Source organism: Aethalodelphis obliquidens, unplaced genomic scaffold (assembly GCF_003676395.1).
Source record: "Aethalodelphis obliquidens isolate GAN/ISIS:26980383/991018 unplaced genomic scaffold, ASM367639v1 scaffold4, whole genome shotgun sequence".
NCBI classification, from domain to species: domain Eukaryota; kingdom Metazoa; phylum Chordata; class Mammalia; order Artiodactyla; family Delphinidae; genus Aethalodelphis; species Aethalodelphis obliquidens.
Window position 1 is genome coordinate 81,479,337 of NW_020837948.1, and position 17,372 is coordinate 81,496,708.

Here is a 17,372-nt window from a genome sequence, read left to right on the forward strand (position 1 = left end):
CATTAATTCATTATTCAAAAAAATGTGCAGACCTGATATAAGCAAGGTACTCTGCTACCATCAGAAATAAAGATTTACAAGATACATGGTCTTGCCTTCAAGGAGCTATTTGTCTAGTATGGAGGAATTTATACTGATGGTTTATCATTCTTATACTTCAAACAAAGAAATTAACTCCCAAATTGGGTGCTAAGCATGTGTGAATTTCACTATAAATATTTATGAAGAGAGTTATTGTGTTTTCCTAAAAGCAACGTAAGATTAAGGGTTGGCAATTAAACACTAGAAGCACATTTTACAGCCAGTGTAGAGCTGCCATCTAGAGCCTCCAGCCTGAGGGTCTCAGGTTGCTGGTGCTCCCAGAGGTTTTACAAAGAGAATTTCTGCATTGGCAGTAATATTGGACTAGATAATCTCAATCCCTGTGGGGATTGTATGAATTGGGAATTAAACCAGATTATTTTCTAGTACTGATTAGCTATTTTATAATGCTGTCATGTCTAGATTAAATATTTAGTAATAATTCCTTTTATTTTCTGGGCCAGTCTCCAATATCTCTGGGTCATTTAGAAGATGAGGCCAATGTTCTCTAATTCTACAAATTCTAGGATCCTGATTAATATGGCCTTAAGAATTCTATCCTTCCCCTCCTCCTTTTTGGAATTTGTGCACTTTTTTTTTTTCACCTTCTGGGTTTTGTTTACTTCATGAACAGTGATGAGTATGTTTCAGATTAATGCTGACAACTCAAACAGATGCAACAGCTCCTTTTGACCCTCCTGTGGCTTCGTTGAAACACTTTATCTCTTGTCTGCTGTTTGAAATGTCCTGGCACACTAAAGTGGAAGTGAAGAGAGCAAGGAATGTAACAGGATCTTTAAACAATTTACAGCTATGTAATCTTGACATAAAAGTGAACACTTTCTTTAAAATTTCTAGCAACTGCTCTTAATTAAATCATAGGTTCCTATTTTTTTCCTAATTGGTGGTGGAGGGAAATAGTTGACCTGCGATTTTTTTTTTTTTTTTTTTCTCCTCCAACTATTACAAGTGTGGTACTGTGGAGATGAAGATTATGAATACCAATCCTCAGGAATTTTATATATCGGGGTTCTAGCTTATAATTATAAAAAATGCATTTTCATTTTAAATGTTTAGAAGTGAAAAACAAGGCATTCACCCTTTTTTTTGGTCTTATTTCATCACTGTGCAGGCATCTACAGTAAAAATAATGAAAATTTTGATCTAATTTTGCAAAAGCTTCCCTTTGCCTCCAGGTTTTTTTACATGCTATTAAACTAGCAGCTCCGACCCATCTTAGCAAAACCTTGTTGATCTTTGGGGTCTCAGCTCAAGATCTGCTTCCTCCCAAAAGGCTGCCTGGACTACCTTAGGAGTAAGCACTTCTCACCCTATGTATCAAATTCCTTATTCAAGCTTGCAAAGTCCTGAGGGATCTGGCCCCTGCCTACTTCAACTCAGTACCACACCCACCAAGGCCTACTATGTTTTCATCCACGCTGCCTTCTCCGTTCCTCAAACATGCCAAGTTTATTCCAGCCTTAGAGACTTTGATCTATGCATCAGAAACCTTGGGCCCACTTGAGGCCTTCTTTGCCCTGCCTTCTACTACTCTAACCACATTTGTGGCAATTGCTTCCATGCAGTCTTTGACCAGGATCTCAGAGAATATGATAGTACCTCCCTCCGGATTCCTGCTACACGCCTCCCATTTCGGTCTCTGTGTTGCGGGGTGCTCATAGAAGTCATCCGGAACTCATAATATGGCCCAGAAGTGCAAAGAAGTTAAGTTCCCATGGGGCCACCCTTAACAGTAGTGGACCCTTACTTGCTGGTAGATAAATGCTTCCTCCTTTCATTCCCCTGGGCAGATAGTTCTGAGAAGCATTCCAGAAGGTGCCTCAGAAGATCCTGCTGAATCAACTACCAGTTGCCTACAGCCAGTTTGGCAACACATCCTTATATGGGCTTGCCTCTTATTTTTCACTCCTGCGTCGTGGGATCATTTCCTAAATAAATGACTTACGTGCAAGCTCTTGTCTCAGGCTCTGTTCTTTTGGAGAATCCAGGCTAATACGATTGGTACCCAGAACAGCCCTATAAAGCAGACCCTCAGGATAGGTGGTTGCAGTGGGTTTACTGACCAGTCACGGCAAAAACCCCATTGCTGTTGGTAGTAGGCAGAATGATTCCCACCTCTGATCTCCACCTCTGGGACCTGTGAATATGTTATGTTACATGGCAAAAACAGATGTGCTTAAGCTTGAGGACCTTGAGATGGGGAGATTGGGTAGGCCCAACCTAATCACAGGAGCCCTTAAAAGCAGAGAGCCTTTCTGAGCTGTGGTCAGAGGGAGGTGTCACTATACAAGGGTGAGCAAAGAGATGGCCCATTGCTGGCTTTGAAGATGGAGGAAGGGGGCCACGAGCCAAGGAATCTGGGCCACCTCTAGAAGCAGGTACAAGCAAGGAAATGGGTTCTCCCCGAGTCTCCAGAGAGGAACCCAGCCCTGATAACACCTTGATTTTGGCCCATTGAGACCCACGATGGACTTCTGTCTCCCAGAACTGTCAGATAATAAGTTTGTGTTGTTTTAAGGCACTACATTTGTGGTAATTTGTTAAGACATCAGTAGAACACTAATGTGCTGTTGGTAAGAGGGTGCGGACAACCCCTGGCTTGCAGGAGCAGCACAGTTACTACCGAGGCTGTCATCTAGAGGTATGGGGGGTTGGGGAGATACTGGACCATGCAGCACCTGCGGCACCTGAACGGGAGAAATACTGGACCACGTGGCACCACTGCTTCCCTGGTGGCACAGTGGTTGGGAGTCTGCCTGCCGATGCAGGGGACACGGGTTCGTGCCCCAGTCCAGGAAGATCCCACATGCTGCGGAGCGGCTGGGCCCGTGAGCCATGGCCGCTGAGCCTGCGCGTCCAGAGCCTGTGCTCCGCAACAGGAGAGGCCACAACAGTGAGAGGCCCGAGTACCGCAAAAAAAAAAAAAAGATAAAGCCTCTGGATTTGGCTAGCTTTTGTTAACTGTTTTGGAAGCCTGAGGGGAAAACATGACAGGTTTAAGTCAGCCAACTATCAGCTCAAGGCACACCGAAAGCCCAAGGGCCTTTGTAGTGACAGTTAAGGAGAGGCTTCTCTCCTGCAGCAGAGAGAAAACTACCTAAAACAGGAGCAGGATCTCATTGTAAGGCTGGCTGAGCTGCAAAGGAGATAAAATATTCAGTCTTGACAATTCTCCTTTATTAAAGTCAGGGCCTCAACAGCAAGAGAGTGGGACACGGCAGCATAAACAGGGTGGAGGAGCCTGCAAATGCTGAACACCAGGATTCCGCGAGTGTGGGGCTGGCAGGGGCAGCTCGTACTTCCTGTCCTGAAGAGCCTGCCAAGGCCTCTGGTGAGGCAGATGCCCGAGGAGGAGGATGCTTGAGCTCCTCAAGATGCGCTTCCAACGCCCTTATTCTCCAAGCCAGGAAGCAGTCACGCCTCAGCACAGCCTGAGCAGAGAACTACAACTGCTGTCAGGGAGGAAATACTCAGACACTGAAGTAATTGCAGAACCTAATATGCTACCGCCAGGAACCGGGGGAAATGTGTGTGAGTGGCTCTTGAGGGTAGTGAGCCAGGGATGGAGGTTGAGGAAAGGCTATAAGGCAGGATAACGGAGAGTTTATCATCATGGGAGCATTTACCCGTGACTTGGAGTGAAGGGCACCTGAAGCTGGTCCTAATATTACTGCTGAGATAGCTACTGAGGTTTGGACATGAGTCTGACATACAAATGAGGTGGAGATGGGGGAACTGCTGTGCCAGGATTAAGGAAAGGGTCAGAAAATTCCAGGAGGTGTGAATGTTAGAATGGATTCATTATGTGAGTCTGAAGAACCACCTAAGTTCCCAGGAGGACACTGCCTTCACACAGGTAATAAAGACTGCACTGGTGGGGCTTCCCTGGTGGCGCAGTGGTTAAGAATCCGCCTGCCAATGCATGGGACACGGGTTCGAGCCCTGGTCTGGGAAGATCCCACATGCCGCGGAGCAACAAAGCCCGTGCACCACAGCTACTGAGCCTGTGCTCTAGAGCCCGTGAGCCACAACTACTGAACCCACGTGCCACAACTACTGAAGCCCGTGCGTCTAGAGCCCATGCTCCGCAACAAGAGAAGCCACCGCAATGAGAAGGCTGTGCACCACAACAAAGAGTAGACCCCGCTCGCCACAACTAGATAAAGCCCGCGTGCAGCAATGAAGACCCAATGCAGCCAAAAATAAATAAATAAATTTATATCTAAAAAAAAAAAAAAGACTGCACTGGGGAGGGGGCACCAGCATCTCCAACAAGATCAGTGACTCCTGCCCTCTGCAGGCAAGGGGTGACAGTAGGAAATGCCAGTCATGGAACTGGGCATGCAGGGATAATGGGGTTCCAGAGTGGCAGAGGCCATGTGTCGTTACTTAATTGTCAGAGGTGAGGTGGACATAATATAATGGACGGTAAGGCTGGAGCGGGAGTCAGGGTGCCTTGATTTGCAGGGCTTTGTGACAGTGGCTAAGAGATCACAGAGTCCTGAGGGACAGTTTGCTAGAGTGTTACTTGTATAGCCAAAAGAAAGAAAGAAAAGAGGCAAGCTGGTGGGCAGACCCATGAAGATTCAGGGGTCTGGTCACACTGATGAAGTGTTTAGAGGACCAATGACCTGAGGCATGCCCACATATGTTGCACCTTGTACCCCTTAGCGCTGAGATAGAGGCACGGGGTTTGGTAGGCCTATCTGGGTTTTGGAAGCACATGTATTATATACTTGGCATATTCCTCTAACCCATTTGTCGGGACTGCTGGTTTCAAGTGGATGCCACAGAAAAAAAATCTACAGCAGTTTCAGGCTTCGGTGCAAACTGCATTGCTACTCTCTGTCTACGTGGTGCTTAAGAATATGGTGTGGAGTCTTTTTGGCAACCGCTGTAGAAGGTTACAGCACAGCCCTGCAGGGTCCTGGAGTGAGGCCATGCTTTCTGCAGCAGAGAAATACTCAGGATCTTGGTGTGTTTCTAGGCTCTAGGAGAGACGGAGCACCTGATTATGGGTCGCTGAGGGACCAAGCAAAGGGAGCTGTCTCCTCCTGAGCTGGGCATTATCAGATCCACAGAGTCATAAATTCAGACAAACACAGCAGTGATTCATCCTTATGGAATTGATATCTACTCAGGATATGGGTTCACCTTTCCTGCCTTCAGTGAATCCTCCAATACAATCATGCTAGGTCCTAGAGAATAGCTGGTCCATTATCATATATATTACATAACATTGCCTCAAGGACCACAGTTTTGGTAAGAGCCGTGTGGGCAATGGGCACATGACCATGGGATGTACCCCTCTTACCATATACCTCAACACCAGAAGCAGCCAGCATAGATGGATGGAGTGGCTCAGCTAAGGCACCGGTTATAGGGCAGCACCCTGCAGGGCTGGGGTGCTATCCCCCAGGATTCAGTATACATGATTTAACAATGGCTCATAGATATGTGTTCCCTGCTGTTAAAATACACAGGTCTGGGAACCACTGGGTAGAAGCATGATTGACTTTTCTTACCATCACAATCAGGGACCCACTTGAAGAATTTGTACTTCTTTTTCCTACAGTCTCGGCTTGGCTAGATTAGAGGTTTTCGATCCTAGGGGCAGGGGGATGCTTCTACCGGGAGACCCAGTAGGGGTCCAGTGAATTGAGATCTATGGCTCCCACATGGTCACTTTGGGATCCCCATGCCAGGTGACAAGCCGGTAAAGAAAGGAGCTATTATAGTGGTGGGAATTACTGACCCTGACTTTCATAAGGAGCTGAAGAGGAGTATGTCTGAACCCAAGAGTGTTACTTTAGAGCCTCATAATAATGGTGAAGAGGCAATTGCAGCAACCACGAGCCAACAAGAGCAAGGCATCTAAGGGTTCAGATCCTTTGATGATAAAGGTCTGGGTCATACCACCCAATCTAGACCAGCCGGAATGCTGGCCAAAGGTGAGGGAAATTTACAGTGGTTGATGGAGGAAGGAAGGTATGAGTCCGGTTACAGCCTCAGGACAAACTGCAGTAATGACTAGACTATCCTGCACAGGAGAGGAAGGACCTGGCCTATTTTTTATTTTGCAGCACCTTAAACAGCGCCTGGCACATGGTAGGCACTGCGTAAGTATTTCTCGATTAACTGAGTGAATGCTAGAGTTTGAAAACAAGATGAGGTTGCAAACCAAGCCAGAATCTGAGCTAATAGACTTTTTTTTTGGGGGGGGGGTGGGCGGAGGGGAAATGCATATCTTAAATTTAAATTTATTTAAAAATTACAAAAACGTCTCCACTCGAGTTGGTGAAAAAATTTGAAAGCAGCAACAATGATCTTGCTTAATGACCAGCAGTCTAATGCAATTTATAAAATTGAACAAAATTTGGATGTGTGTCTTATGCCTCTGTAGACACGGGACCCCTTCTTTAGGTCCCTCTCTTTAGGGTCTGGTAGTATCATTATTGGGACACTTTCCAAAGCCTTTTTCTTTTGGACTCTATGCAAAATGATTCGATAGACGCCTGTGATGGAGCTTCGGGCATCTCTCCCTTGGTTATTTCGAATATGCTCTTCCGTAATGCCCAAGTGTTCTAAAGTGCTTTTGACCTCATTTTCTTCTTCTTTGAGGGTGCTGGTTTCTGACAAATGTTTTGGATCCAGTTGGAAAGGCTCCAGAGGGGTGGGGTACGGCACTCCTTGCATCCACTCATTGTTCATGATGGAGTCGATTCCGTACCTCTCGGCGGGTACCTGCTGGAGGACTCCCCGGATGAGCCGGAGGCAGGGCTCTGACACGTGCGGAGGCTCACTGTACGTTCCCTCCAGGATGCTCTTCTTCAGTTTGGCCACGGTCTCTGCCCGAAATGGCATGGTGCCCGTCACCATGAAGTACAGAAGCACCCCCAAGGCCCAGATATCCACATAAACGCCAACGTAGTGCTCGTCTCGAAAGAGTTCGGGTGCCGCGTAGGGAGGAGACCCACAGAAAGTGTTCAGCATTTCACCTTTCTTACTTACTGTGCTGAACCCAAAGTCCCCCACCTTCACACAAGTATTATTGGTATAGAACACATTTTCTGCTTTCAGATCTCTGTGAATAATCTGGTTTTCATGCTGTGGAAAGAAGACAAAGGGGGAAAAAGTCATCATTTTCAAAGTAATATACCAACATTAAAGATGCCTCAGTTGCTCTGAAACAATGAGGTGAAATGGTGTAACAACAGAAATTCAACGGAGATCAACTTAAGTCATGTCAGACCTCAGATCTTGAGAGCTGCCCTGTCATAACCGTTAGCCCAGGGTAAAGCCCACACCCTCCAAGCAGACCAAAGGTTCTGTTCTGTGGGGTGAGGGTTGGAGTCTGTCCCCCACACGTGGACTCAGGAATTAGGGCCAGAAGTAAGACCCAGATCTTGTGAAACACAGTGAAACAGTAATCCTTAATCCTTCCTTCCTGAGACCATGTATGGGTTTTTCTGGCTGAGCAAGCAATCTCTTGAGTAGGGCCAACCCCAAGAAGGTGAGGAGTCCTCTCCCAAGTCCACAGCCCTGCTCCTTTGGGTGGGCTCCTTTATCGCTATAGGATTCAATAGAAGGGAGGATACTATGTTGGGCAAGGTTCTGGCAGCAGATCCAATCCCTACCCTTGAATTCTGGATCCAGGCAACCTTGAATACCCTTGACCAGTTTAATGCCAAGGGCTCTTGGGAAATGGTTTAATGTCACTTTTCCGGCTGGATCTCCTGTGGCAAGAATCCAGGCTTTGGAGCCTGACATCTTGGTTAATTCTAGATTCAACTATACCAGGTGTGTATGTGAGTGTTGCCTTCCTTCTTTGTAAAATGGGACACTGAGAACCGCCTCATAAGGCTGTTGTGAGACCTGTATGTGATGCTGTATCTATAGCATTCAGCATGGTCCTGGCACATAGCAAACAAACCTGATAAAATTGGAATCTATGTCTATCATTCACCCTTCCTCTTTTTGGAGACCAGAGAGCTAGGAGAAAGGTCAGGGTCTAGAGCCTCAGAGGACTCAGTCTGCATCCTCTACTGCTGGATCCTCTTCTGCTCTCCCACCAGATCTCTTTTCCAAGTAGAATGTGCAAGGCTCTGCCCATCCGCTCCATTGCTTGGTAAGGGTCTGGCTTATTCCCTGGCCCAGGGAAAGTTCACCCCAGCACAGGGCCACTTAGATGACAACCACAGGTCTGAAACAGCCACTACCATCACACTCAGGTTCTCCCTGCTCACTTCTTTTTCCTCCCCCTCTCCCTCCCAGCTGCCATCTTGGGCCCCTTAGGTCACTAGTAACCTGCTAATAATTTGGCCAGGAGCTCACTGATCCCAGTTCTTGTCTCACGACATCCGAACAGAGGAGCAAACTAGAAACAGCCTCTCAACTAATATAGACACCAGACAAGTGTCTCTTCCTGCCAATTGGACTGAGAGCTTGGCAAAGAGGGCAGAAAACCTTTGCACTAACAGAGTGGTACAAGCGGTCATCAGGTCTGCAAGTCAGATTCCTCCTGTGTGCCCAGCAGGACAACCAACAATAGGGAGGGCACAGGAGAACCAGTTCATGGAGGAACTGGGGAGTATGCTTATGGAGTCCAGGTTTATCTAAAGACATAATCAGAGAACTAAAATAAGAATGACACAAGCAAATGTTCATGTGTTGAGCACAGAGGCAGCAAGAGCTAGTGGGGGGCTTCCCTGGTGGCGCAGTGGTTGAGAGTCCGCCTGCCGATGCAGAGGACACAGGTTCGTGCCCCGGTCCGGGAAGATCCCACATGCCGTGGAGTGGTTGGGCCCGTGAGCCATGGCCGCTGAACCTGCACGTCCCGAGCCTGTGCTCCGCAACGGGAGAGGCCACAACAGTGAGAGGCCCGTGTACCGCAAACAAACAAACAAACAAAAAAAAGAGCTAGTGGGGTTCACCAAAGGCATGAAGATCAGTGCAGGCTGACCCAAGATTGAAGAAAGTTTCACAGAGAGAGACAGAACTGAGCTGGGTCACGAAGTGTGGATGGGATTGAGGATGTGAGATGTGAAAAGAGGGGAGAGGGCATCCTAGACACAGAATTAGGGAGGCAAGGCCAAGAAGCAGTGAGAAGCCAGCTCTCTAAGTAGTGGAAGACGGGGCTGGAGGAATGCATGTGGCCAAGGAAGGGGTGATGGTCATCCGGCTGCTCAGAGTGAGTCCTGCCAACTTCCACAAAGGCCAAGAGGCTGCCGTGCAACTGGAGATCCCTGGGCATTGCTTCGGAGGCAGGGAGCACAATCCCAGCCAGACATCTGACTCTCGCAGAAGGGACTGCTGTCTGCCCTTGTAGGACTAAAGTCTTCGGAGATGCTTAGATGATGGTAAACTAAAGCCCCATGCTCCCACTGTGGGTAGAATGGGAGCAGGACTCTCCCTCCTCGCCCCGCTCACCATGTGCTTCACGGCAGACACAATCTGGGAGAAGATGAGCTTGCTCTCTGGTTCTGAGAACTTCCCTTCAGTGCTGATTTTCCCAAAGAGCTCCCCACCCCCTGCATACTCCATCACCAAGTGGAGCTTGGATAGAGTCTCCACGACTTCATAAAGGCGGATGATGTTGGGATGGTGCAGTTTTTCCATGCTGGAGATCTCGCGGGATAGGAGCCTTTGGGTTTTCTGGTCCAACTTGGTCTTGTCCAGGATCTTAATGGCCACCTTTTCTGGAAGAAAAAAAAAAAAAGTCAAAGGATGTGCCTGAGTTCATAGCTAGAACTGTTCATAGAACAGTCCTTCCAGTTCATAGAACTGGAAGGAACCTAGTCCCTCTATTTCACTAGACACAGAGGTTAAGTGGCTATTTCCAGCTCAGAAAGCTCCTCAGCAGTAATGACAAACAGCAATTTTTGAGTTCAACATCCATGCTGGTCCCTTAGATCAGTGTGACTCTACCATGTACAGGTTTTAATGCCAACTCCTGCCTCCCAAGGAGGTTTCAGTTTGGTGAGCTTTATCCAGTTTTCTGGATAAAGTTAAAGCACCTTTATTTAGCCGACAGAGCCCCTCTTGATCAGGCCCAAGCTACCTCTTCAGCCTCATGGCCCACCGCTCCTAACCACCTCCCCATGCACCTTGTAGTCTAACGTTACAGAACGTTTTGCTGTTAACTGAAAAGGTACAGGACATTCATGCCTGGGATCTTTCCTCTTCCTGGATCTACCTGGATTATTTCCTCTCTCTGGCTCATCACTCCTTCCTGTTCTTTACTCAGTTAATGCCAGATGAGTCTTCAGGGCCAGCCTCAGAACCAACCTCTTCCAGGAAGCCTTCTATGACATCTGTCCCAGGAAGATGATGACATCCAGTTTCTGTGTATTCTCTGTACTATAATCTCAGCACATCTACCTATAAATATTGACTCCTCATCTGTTTCTTCCTCCTACCCCCTTCCTTGCGTGGGCTGTTTGATCTGATTTGACTTTGTCAGTGCCTGGCACACCATGTACCAGTACAGGAAACACCAGTGCTCGGTGTGTCTGGATTGTTGGAAAGCCATGAAGAGTCGGGCACTGCAAGGTGCTGCTGGTGGGAGGACTAGTTGGTAAGATGGTTCTGGACTGTAGTTTGGTATTACGTCTTAAGAGTCTTTAAAATGGTCACACCCTTTGACCCACCCTTTTTACTTTTGGCAATTAATCTTAAAGAAATAATCGGACACGTGTACAAGATTGCTTGTGTAAGAAGCCTTCTCTAACACTGGGAACAGCCTAAGTGTCCAGCAAGAAAGATGGTTAAAGTGTGGTTCATCTCTCTCTAATGGTACAACATGCAGCTATCAAAACAATCACGTTGATCTTTATTTATGAACATGGAAAGTTGTTCAGTATAGAACAAGTGAGGAAAAACACAAATGTGCATTCGCATGGGAAAAAATCTGGCAAGATATACACCAAAATGTTTAGAATAGTTATTTTATTAATGGGAGGGGATCATGGATGGTTTTCTTTTTTTAAAACTTTTATTGGAGTAGTATAGTTGATCTACAATGTTGTGTTAGTTTCAGGTGTACAGCAAAGTGAATCAGTGATACGTATATATATCCACTCTTTTTCTTTTTAAGATTCTTTTCCCATGTAGACCATTACAGAGTATTGAGTAGAGTTCCCTGTGCTATACAGCAGGTTATTATTAATCTATTTTATAGTCACGTATATATGTCAGTCCCAATCTCCCAGTTTATCCCCCGCTAATGGATGGTTTTCCTTTAATTTTTTTTTTTTTTTACTTCTCTGTGTTTTCTAATTTTCCTACAATTAATTATACAATTAACATAGATTGTGTAATAAAAATGGTTAATGTTTGAAAATGAATGAATCGCTACTCCGAAGTAACACTTCATTCATTTTTTGGTTCAAACTGGACCAGACTTTCTATTAGATGAGAAAGAATTTTGCAGGCAAATAAACAGGGAGAACGGGATGGCAGGGCGCCTGTTTGACCTACTTGCAAAACAACTGGTTTGAGGAACTTTTGTCACAGTGGTTATGGGCATGAAAATAGAAGCTGCTAGTTTAAAATAGGAGTGTTATCGGTTTGTTAAAAGTAGGTCCATCAGGACTCCTGGAAGACGAAGAGGCAGGGCTCGCTGGTGCCTGAGGTGGCCGCGCTTGCTCGGGTGGGGAAGGAGGAGGGAAGCTACACGGAGCAGGACCCTCAGGGCTCCCGCGACCTCCGCAGGCAATCCTCCCGGCAGACGGATGGACCGCCACGGCCGGTCCCCGGGGCGTTCTCGCCCCGCTGCTCGCGTCCTTTCTGCTGTTGAGGCTTTAGGATTAAGATTCCCCGCCGCTCTTTACCTGAAACAGAAACTCTGGTTTTGTGTAGCCTGGTAGGCGAGCAGTTATCCCAAGGGCTAGAATAATGAATTCCGTCCTTCAGCCTGGCAGCCTGCCTGCGGAAGGGGCCGCTGCTGCGGCCGGTCCTCCCCAGCGCAGGCCAGGCTTCTGCTTAGGTGCGGGTCCCTTTCTGCCGCCCCCTCGGCCGCCGCAGCTGCACGCGCGCTGCTCACCCTGCGACCGCCCAAGAATCCGGTTGGGGTGTGCGTCCAGGCCGCTGTCTCAAACCTCCCTTTAGGACAATCCTAGTTTTAGATTTTCAGTTTTATATTTGAGCGGTTCTTAGGAAAGGCTGCCCTCCCACGGCCGGGACCAGAGTGAGGCAGGAGAATGTTTGCGAGAGGAAATGCGTTCTGAAATTCTACACCCTCAGGCGTCCAATGGCTCACTCTAGTCCCAGCCTGTTTCCTCCGCTTTGTGTTAAATCAGATTATAGTCATGCCGCATAACGTACATGTATAATCATCTCAAACATTTGAAAAAGCCCTGGTGTTCTGAATTGTCACTAAGTGGTAGAAATTGCCGGCTCGTGAAGAACTAGGTCTCTAAGTCCACCCTTTCAACAAATGTTCAGGCAGTACCTACTCTGCACCAGACTGTGAAAAAGACAGACATGTTCCTACAGTCCAGTGAGACTTTGAAAAAACCCTCATTACAAGCGTGGCACGTGTTAGGAAGGGGCGCACATAGGAGAACAGAGAGATCCCTTGAGAAATGACACTTGCCTTGTGAACAGGAGGTGAGGAGGGAAGCCCAATACTTGGCCATGGGAAGGGGACAGTGTGCCAGGTCTGGGCGAGATGTCACGTTTGTGTTTGAGGATCTAAGAGGAGCCCACTCCGCTGGGCATGGAGAATTGGCAGGCTGGGGGGAAGGGGTCCCAAACCAGCCTGCAGCGTAGGCAGGCGTCACATTACCCAGAGACCTGGAAATTATTTCAAGAAATGTAGTCTTGGGGGTGGGAAGACGAAGAAATACACTCTCAGAGAAAAAAAAAACTTTGCCGGACATATCAGTAAACAAAGGATGTTGCAGCCATTAAGCCTTCACATTACAGCCGCTGAAGGTGAGGCCTGAGGGAACTCAGGATAGAAATGGGATGCCAGCCATCGAGCAGTCAGCCCTGCTGCCACCCGACCCCCCCTGCACCCTGAGGAGACTCAGAATGAGAAAGCGCAGGATACTGGCCCCAGATAGCTGAGGTGCACATCAAAGGAATGATTTCAATGAGTCCCGACTTTTGCATCTTCCCATACACAGAAAAGTGCTGAATTCCTTAACTTGCAATATCCGGTTTTCTTTAATTAACAGTAATCTTTTGAAGTTCTGACTACCTGGTCTTTGTTGCAAAAGCTCCTATATACCCTGGCTCCCCCCTCACCTCTTCAGAGCCATCTGAGAGACTGTGTCCCTAGCTTAAGTCCTCAGTTTTGTCTGCTGAATAAAAGATAATTCTCAACTTTTAGGTTGTGCATTTTTTTTTCAGTTGACATGGTGATGGAGATTGAGGTACAAACTTCCACTTATAAAATAAGTCACAGGGATGTAATGTATAGTTCAGGGAATATAGTCAGTAATATTGTAATAACTCTGTATGGTGACAGATGGCTTACCATGGCGATCATTTTGTAATGTATAAGAAGATTGGATCACTATGTTGTACACCTGAAAGTAATATAGTATTGTAAGTTAATCATACTTCAATTTTTTTTTTTTAAGTAGCCTTTATTTTTAGGGCAGTAGGAAGACACTACAAGGTTTTAAGGGATTGTCATAACCAGATATCCACTTTTGAATGGGTACTCTGGCTGCAGTGTGGGAAAGGGATAGGAGCAGAGTACACCTGAGGGCAGGGTGGTGGTTTTGGAGGTGATGATAGCAACCGCAGGGAGAGGACTCTCTCGGTAGTGATGGAGAGGAGAGAGAGAGAAGTAGAGAAATTCGAGAGGTAAACCTCCCCTTTCTCCAAATTTGTTGAAGAGACTGACACATTTCCTTAAACCAGGACTTGCAAACTCAAATGTCTCTAGAGGCCAGGGTGGAAATAGGGTGGAAAGCTTATTGTAAGGCAACAGGGAGTAGTGGGAACTGTGGAGTCCTGAGAAGTACATGCCCCAGAGCAAAGGGGCAGCTGCTACTCAACTCCAGACAATTGTTACTGTTTGGGATGTAGACTCAGTGTTATCAAATCTAATTTTTTTCAAGAGATATCTGAATTGTAATGCAGTCATTCTAATCATTAAGTGTCAGCAACTAATTCAAACTTTCAAACCTAGAGTGGACCAAGCAAAATCTGTCTTTGGGACCAAAGGGACAGGGGGAGGGAGCAGATATTAGAACCTAGAGTGTGTTGTGTAGAGAGAGCTACCTTGAGGGGAGCTGAGACGTCCTTCCAGAAGTACCGCTGGCCTGAGTCAACCTCAAAGTCAGGCTGGGGGAACAGATCTCAGGCTCTCCCTCTCCTTCCTTTGATCCAGTTCAAGGGTTCCCTACAAGCCAAAGCCAACTGGAACCCATAGGACTAAAGAGACGTGATGAAGTCTGGGGCAGAGAGCAAAATGAAGGGTGGAAAATGGATCTGGGGAAGCAGGTGGAAGATGTCCAGCACAGTGGGCTAGGAGGGTAAGAGAGGGGGATGCAGTGGAGCAAAAACAAGGGGATGTACCCCGAGTCAGAGGGTCAGGGAAGATTTTTAACACTTTCCCTGGACTTTAAATGTTAACTAGAGGAAAGTAGGGGAGAAGCAATAAGGGGAGATTCTAATAGTAAGGTTGTATAGGAGAGAAGATCTTGAGGCAGGAAAGACCCTAATACCTTAGGGTAATGGTCTATACACTTTTTTGATTAGCTTCCTTTACTAATAAACATTTTTGAGCATGGCTCTCTATGTATATTTATTTATAAATTATATGCATGCACTACTAATATACACATTTTAAATGTATGTAATCATGGAAATTAAAAACATGTAATAACAAATAAATATAGAAAAGAAGTTCTAATATTTTCTTCCCTCATCCCAGTAGGCACCCCCATGGGTATGTGCACCCTACTTTGGAGACCACTGCCTTTGAGGAATTGAAAGAAGAGAGTGGAGCTGGCACAAATGAAGGAAAAGATAGGCCAAGACGAGGCTGGAGAGTCAGCCAGGGCCAAAGTCCGTGAGTCATATTCTGGACCTCAGATTAAGGGCATTGAGAAACCACTGGAGAGTTTTTCTTTTCTTTTCTTTTCTTTTATATTGGGGTATAGTTGATTAACAATGTTGTGTTAGTTTCAGGTGGACAGCAAAGTGATTCAGTTATACATATACATGTATCCATTCTTTTTCAAATTCTTTTCCCATTTAGGTTGTTACATAATATTGAGTGGAGTTCCCTGTGCTATACAGTAGGTCCTTGTTGCTTATCCATTTTGAATATAGCAGTGTGTATATATCAATCCCAAACTCGCTCACTATCCCTTGCCTGCACCCTTCCCCTCTGGTAACCCAGAGAAACCACTAGAAAGTTTCAAGCAGAGAGCGAGCTATATGACCAGCCTTGCATTTTCTAAAAGACCGCTTCTGGCTGCAGTGCAGAGGATGACATAAATACGGATGAGGGAGACAGATTACAGCAATTTAATCCAACTAGGAAAGGGTGAGATACTTAGAAGGGAGCATCAATAGCACTTGGGGTTCAGCCAAGGGTTAGGGTTGAAGAAGAGGTAAAGGTTTCTGGGTTGAGGAATGGGGAGGATGGGTGGTGTGCGCTGGAGGGGCAGCTTTTTTCTTTTTCTTTAAAATTTATTTATTTATTTATGTTTGGTTGTGTTTGGTCTTCATTGTTGTGCACGGGCTTTCTCTAGTTGCGGCGAGCAGGGGGCTACTCTTCGTTGCAGTGTGTGGGCTTCTCACTGTGGTGGCTTCTCTTGTTGCAGAGCATGGGCTCTAGGTGTGAGGGCTTCAGTAGTTGTGGCACGCAGGCTCAACAGTTGTGGCTCATGGGCTCTAGAGCGCAGGCTCAGTAGTTGTGGCTCACGGGCTTAGTTGCTCCATGGCATGTGGGATCTTCCAGGACCAGGGCTCGAACCCGTGTCCCCTGCATTGGCAGGCGGATTCTTAACCACTGCACCACCAGGGAAGTCCTGGAGGAGCATCTTTATTGTTGTTGTCATGGCTCTGTGTACTCCCTCAACATCTCTGGTCTCTCTCATCGTGTTTTCTCAGCTGAACCACACCCTGGTTAAATCCAACCTCCCACCTACTCTCTGCCTACACCCATGCAGTGACCATGACGGCTTGTCTCACTTTGAATTCATGATCTATAACCTCAGGTGCGTCGTTATTGCTCCTGGCAGACACACTATATTTCCCTGGTCCAATAGTGCCCCTACACTTTTAGATGACGCTTTCATGGCTTCTCTTCTCCCATCAAATGTCTAATACCTTCTCTCTCTCCTCACTCATAGCCGATGACTTAGATTTCTATTTTATCGAGTAAAGAAAGCCATAGAAGAGAATTTCAAGTTCCTTCTGCCACTTCTTCCAGCCTACCTGAATCTGTGCCCATAAACTCTGTCTTCCTGTTTCTCTGGGTAAATGGTCCCTGCTCCTATCTAAGGCCTAGCGAAGACCCCTCTACATGTTGAATAGATTCCATCTACTCTCCTCTACTCAAGAACAGGCATCCAAGATTTCTTCCTTCTCTCCTGCGTCATAAGTTTTAACCTTTCTACTGAATCTTTTCCATCTGCATACATTCATGCTATTTACCCATCTAAAAAAAAAAGTCTTCCCCACAAAAATGCATACATATTACCAAAAGACTTGTACTAGAATGTTCATAGTAACGTCATTCATAGTAGCCCCAAATTGGAAACTATCCTCACGTTCATCAACAGTAGAATGGATAAATAAACTGTAGTATATTTGTACAATGGGCTGCTATGTAGCAATAAGAATGAAGCATCTAAACTACATAAAATAATACGGATGGTTTTCCCACTTTTTTTTTTTTGGCTGTGCTTTGCGGCTTGCACGAGGGATCGAACTCGGGGCTCCAGCAGTGAGAGAGCTAAGTCCTAACCACTGGACCACCAGGGAAGTCCCCAGCTTTCACAAGTTTAATATTGAACAAATGAAATAAGACAAAAGAAGACATACTGTATGATGCCATTTATATAAATTGTACAGGTAAACACAATCTGTGGTGTTAGAAGTCAGGGTAGTGGTTATACTTGGGGATGTAGTAAACAGAAGGGGGGAATAGGGGAGCCTCTAAAGTACTGGGAACGTTCTCTTTTTTGAACTTGGCAGTGGTTATATGGGTCTTTTTAGTTTGGAAAATTCATTTAACTGCATATTTGTGATTTTCATACTTCTTTTTGTATTTATGTATGTTAAACATTAAAAAAAGT

General features: G+C 46.3%; 1 protein-coding gene across 1 annotated transcript in view; it reads right to left on the reverse strand.

Moving 5' to 3' along the window:
- Positions 1–6,345: 6,345 nt before the first annotated feature.
- The window catches only part of NIM1K (NIM1 serine/threonine protein kinase), a 70,070-nt gene continuing 59,043 nt past the window's right edge, over positions 6,346–17,372 (reverse strand). Inside the window, exons 4-5 of the mRNA XM_027101173.1 lie at positions 9,532–9,800; positions 6,346–7,209 (exon numbers count right to left, since the gene is read on the reverse strand). Of these exons, the coding sequence (XP_026956974.1) occupies positions 6,460–7,209; positions 9,532–9,800 (1,019 nt within the window). The 3' untranslated portion in view covers positions 6,346–6,459. The remainder of the gene's footprint in view (positions 7,210–9,531; positions 9,801–17,372) is intronic.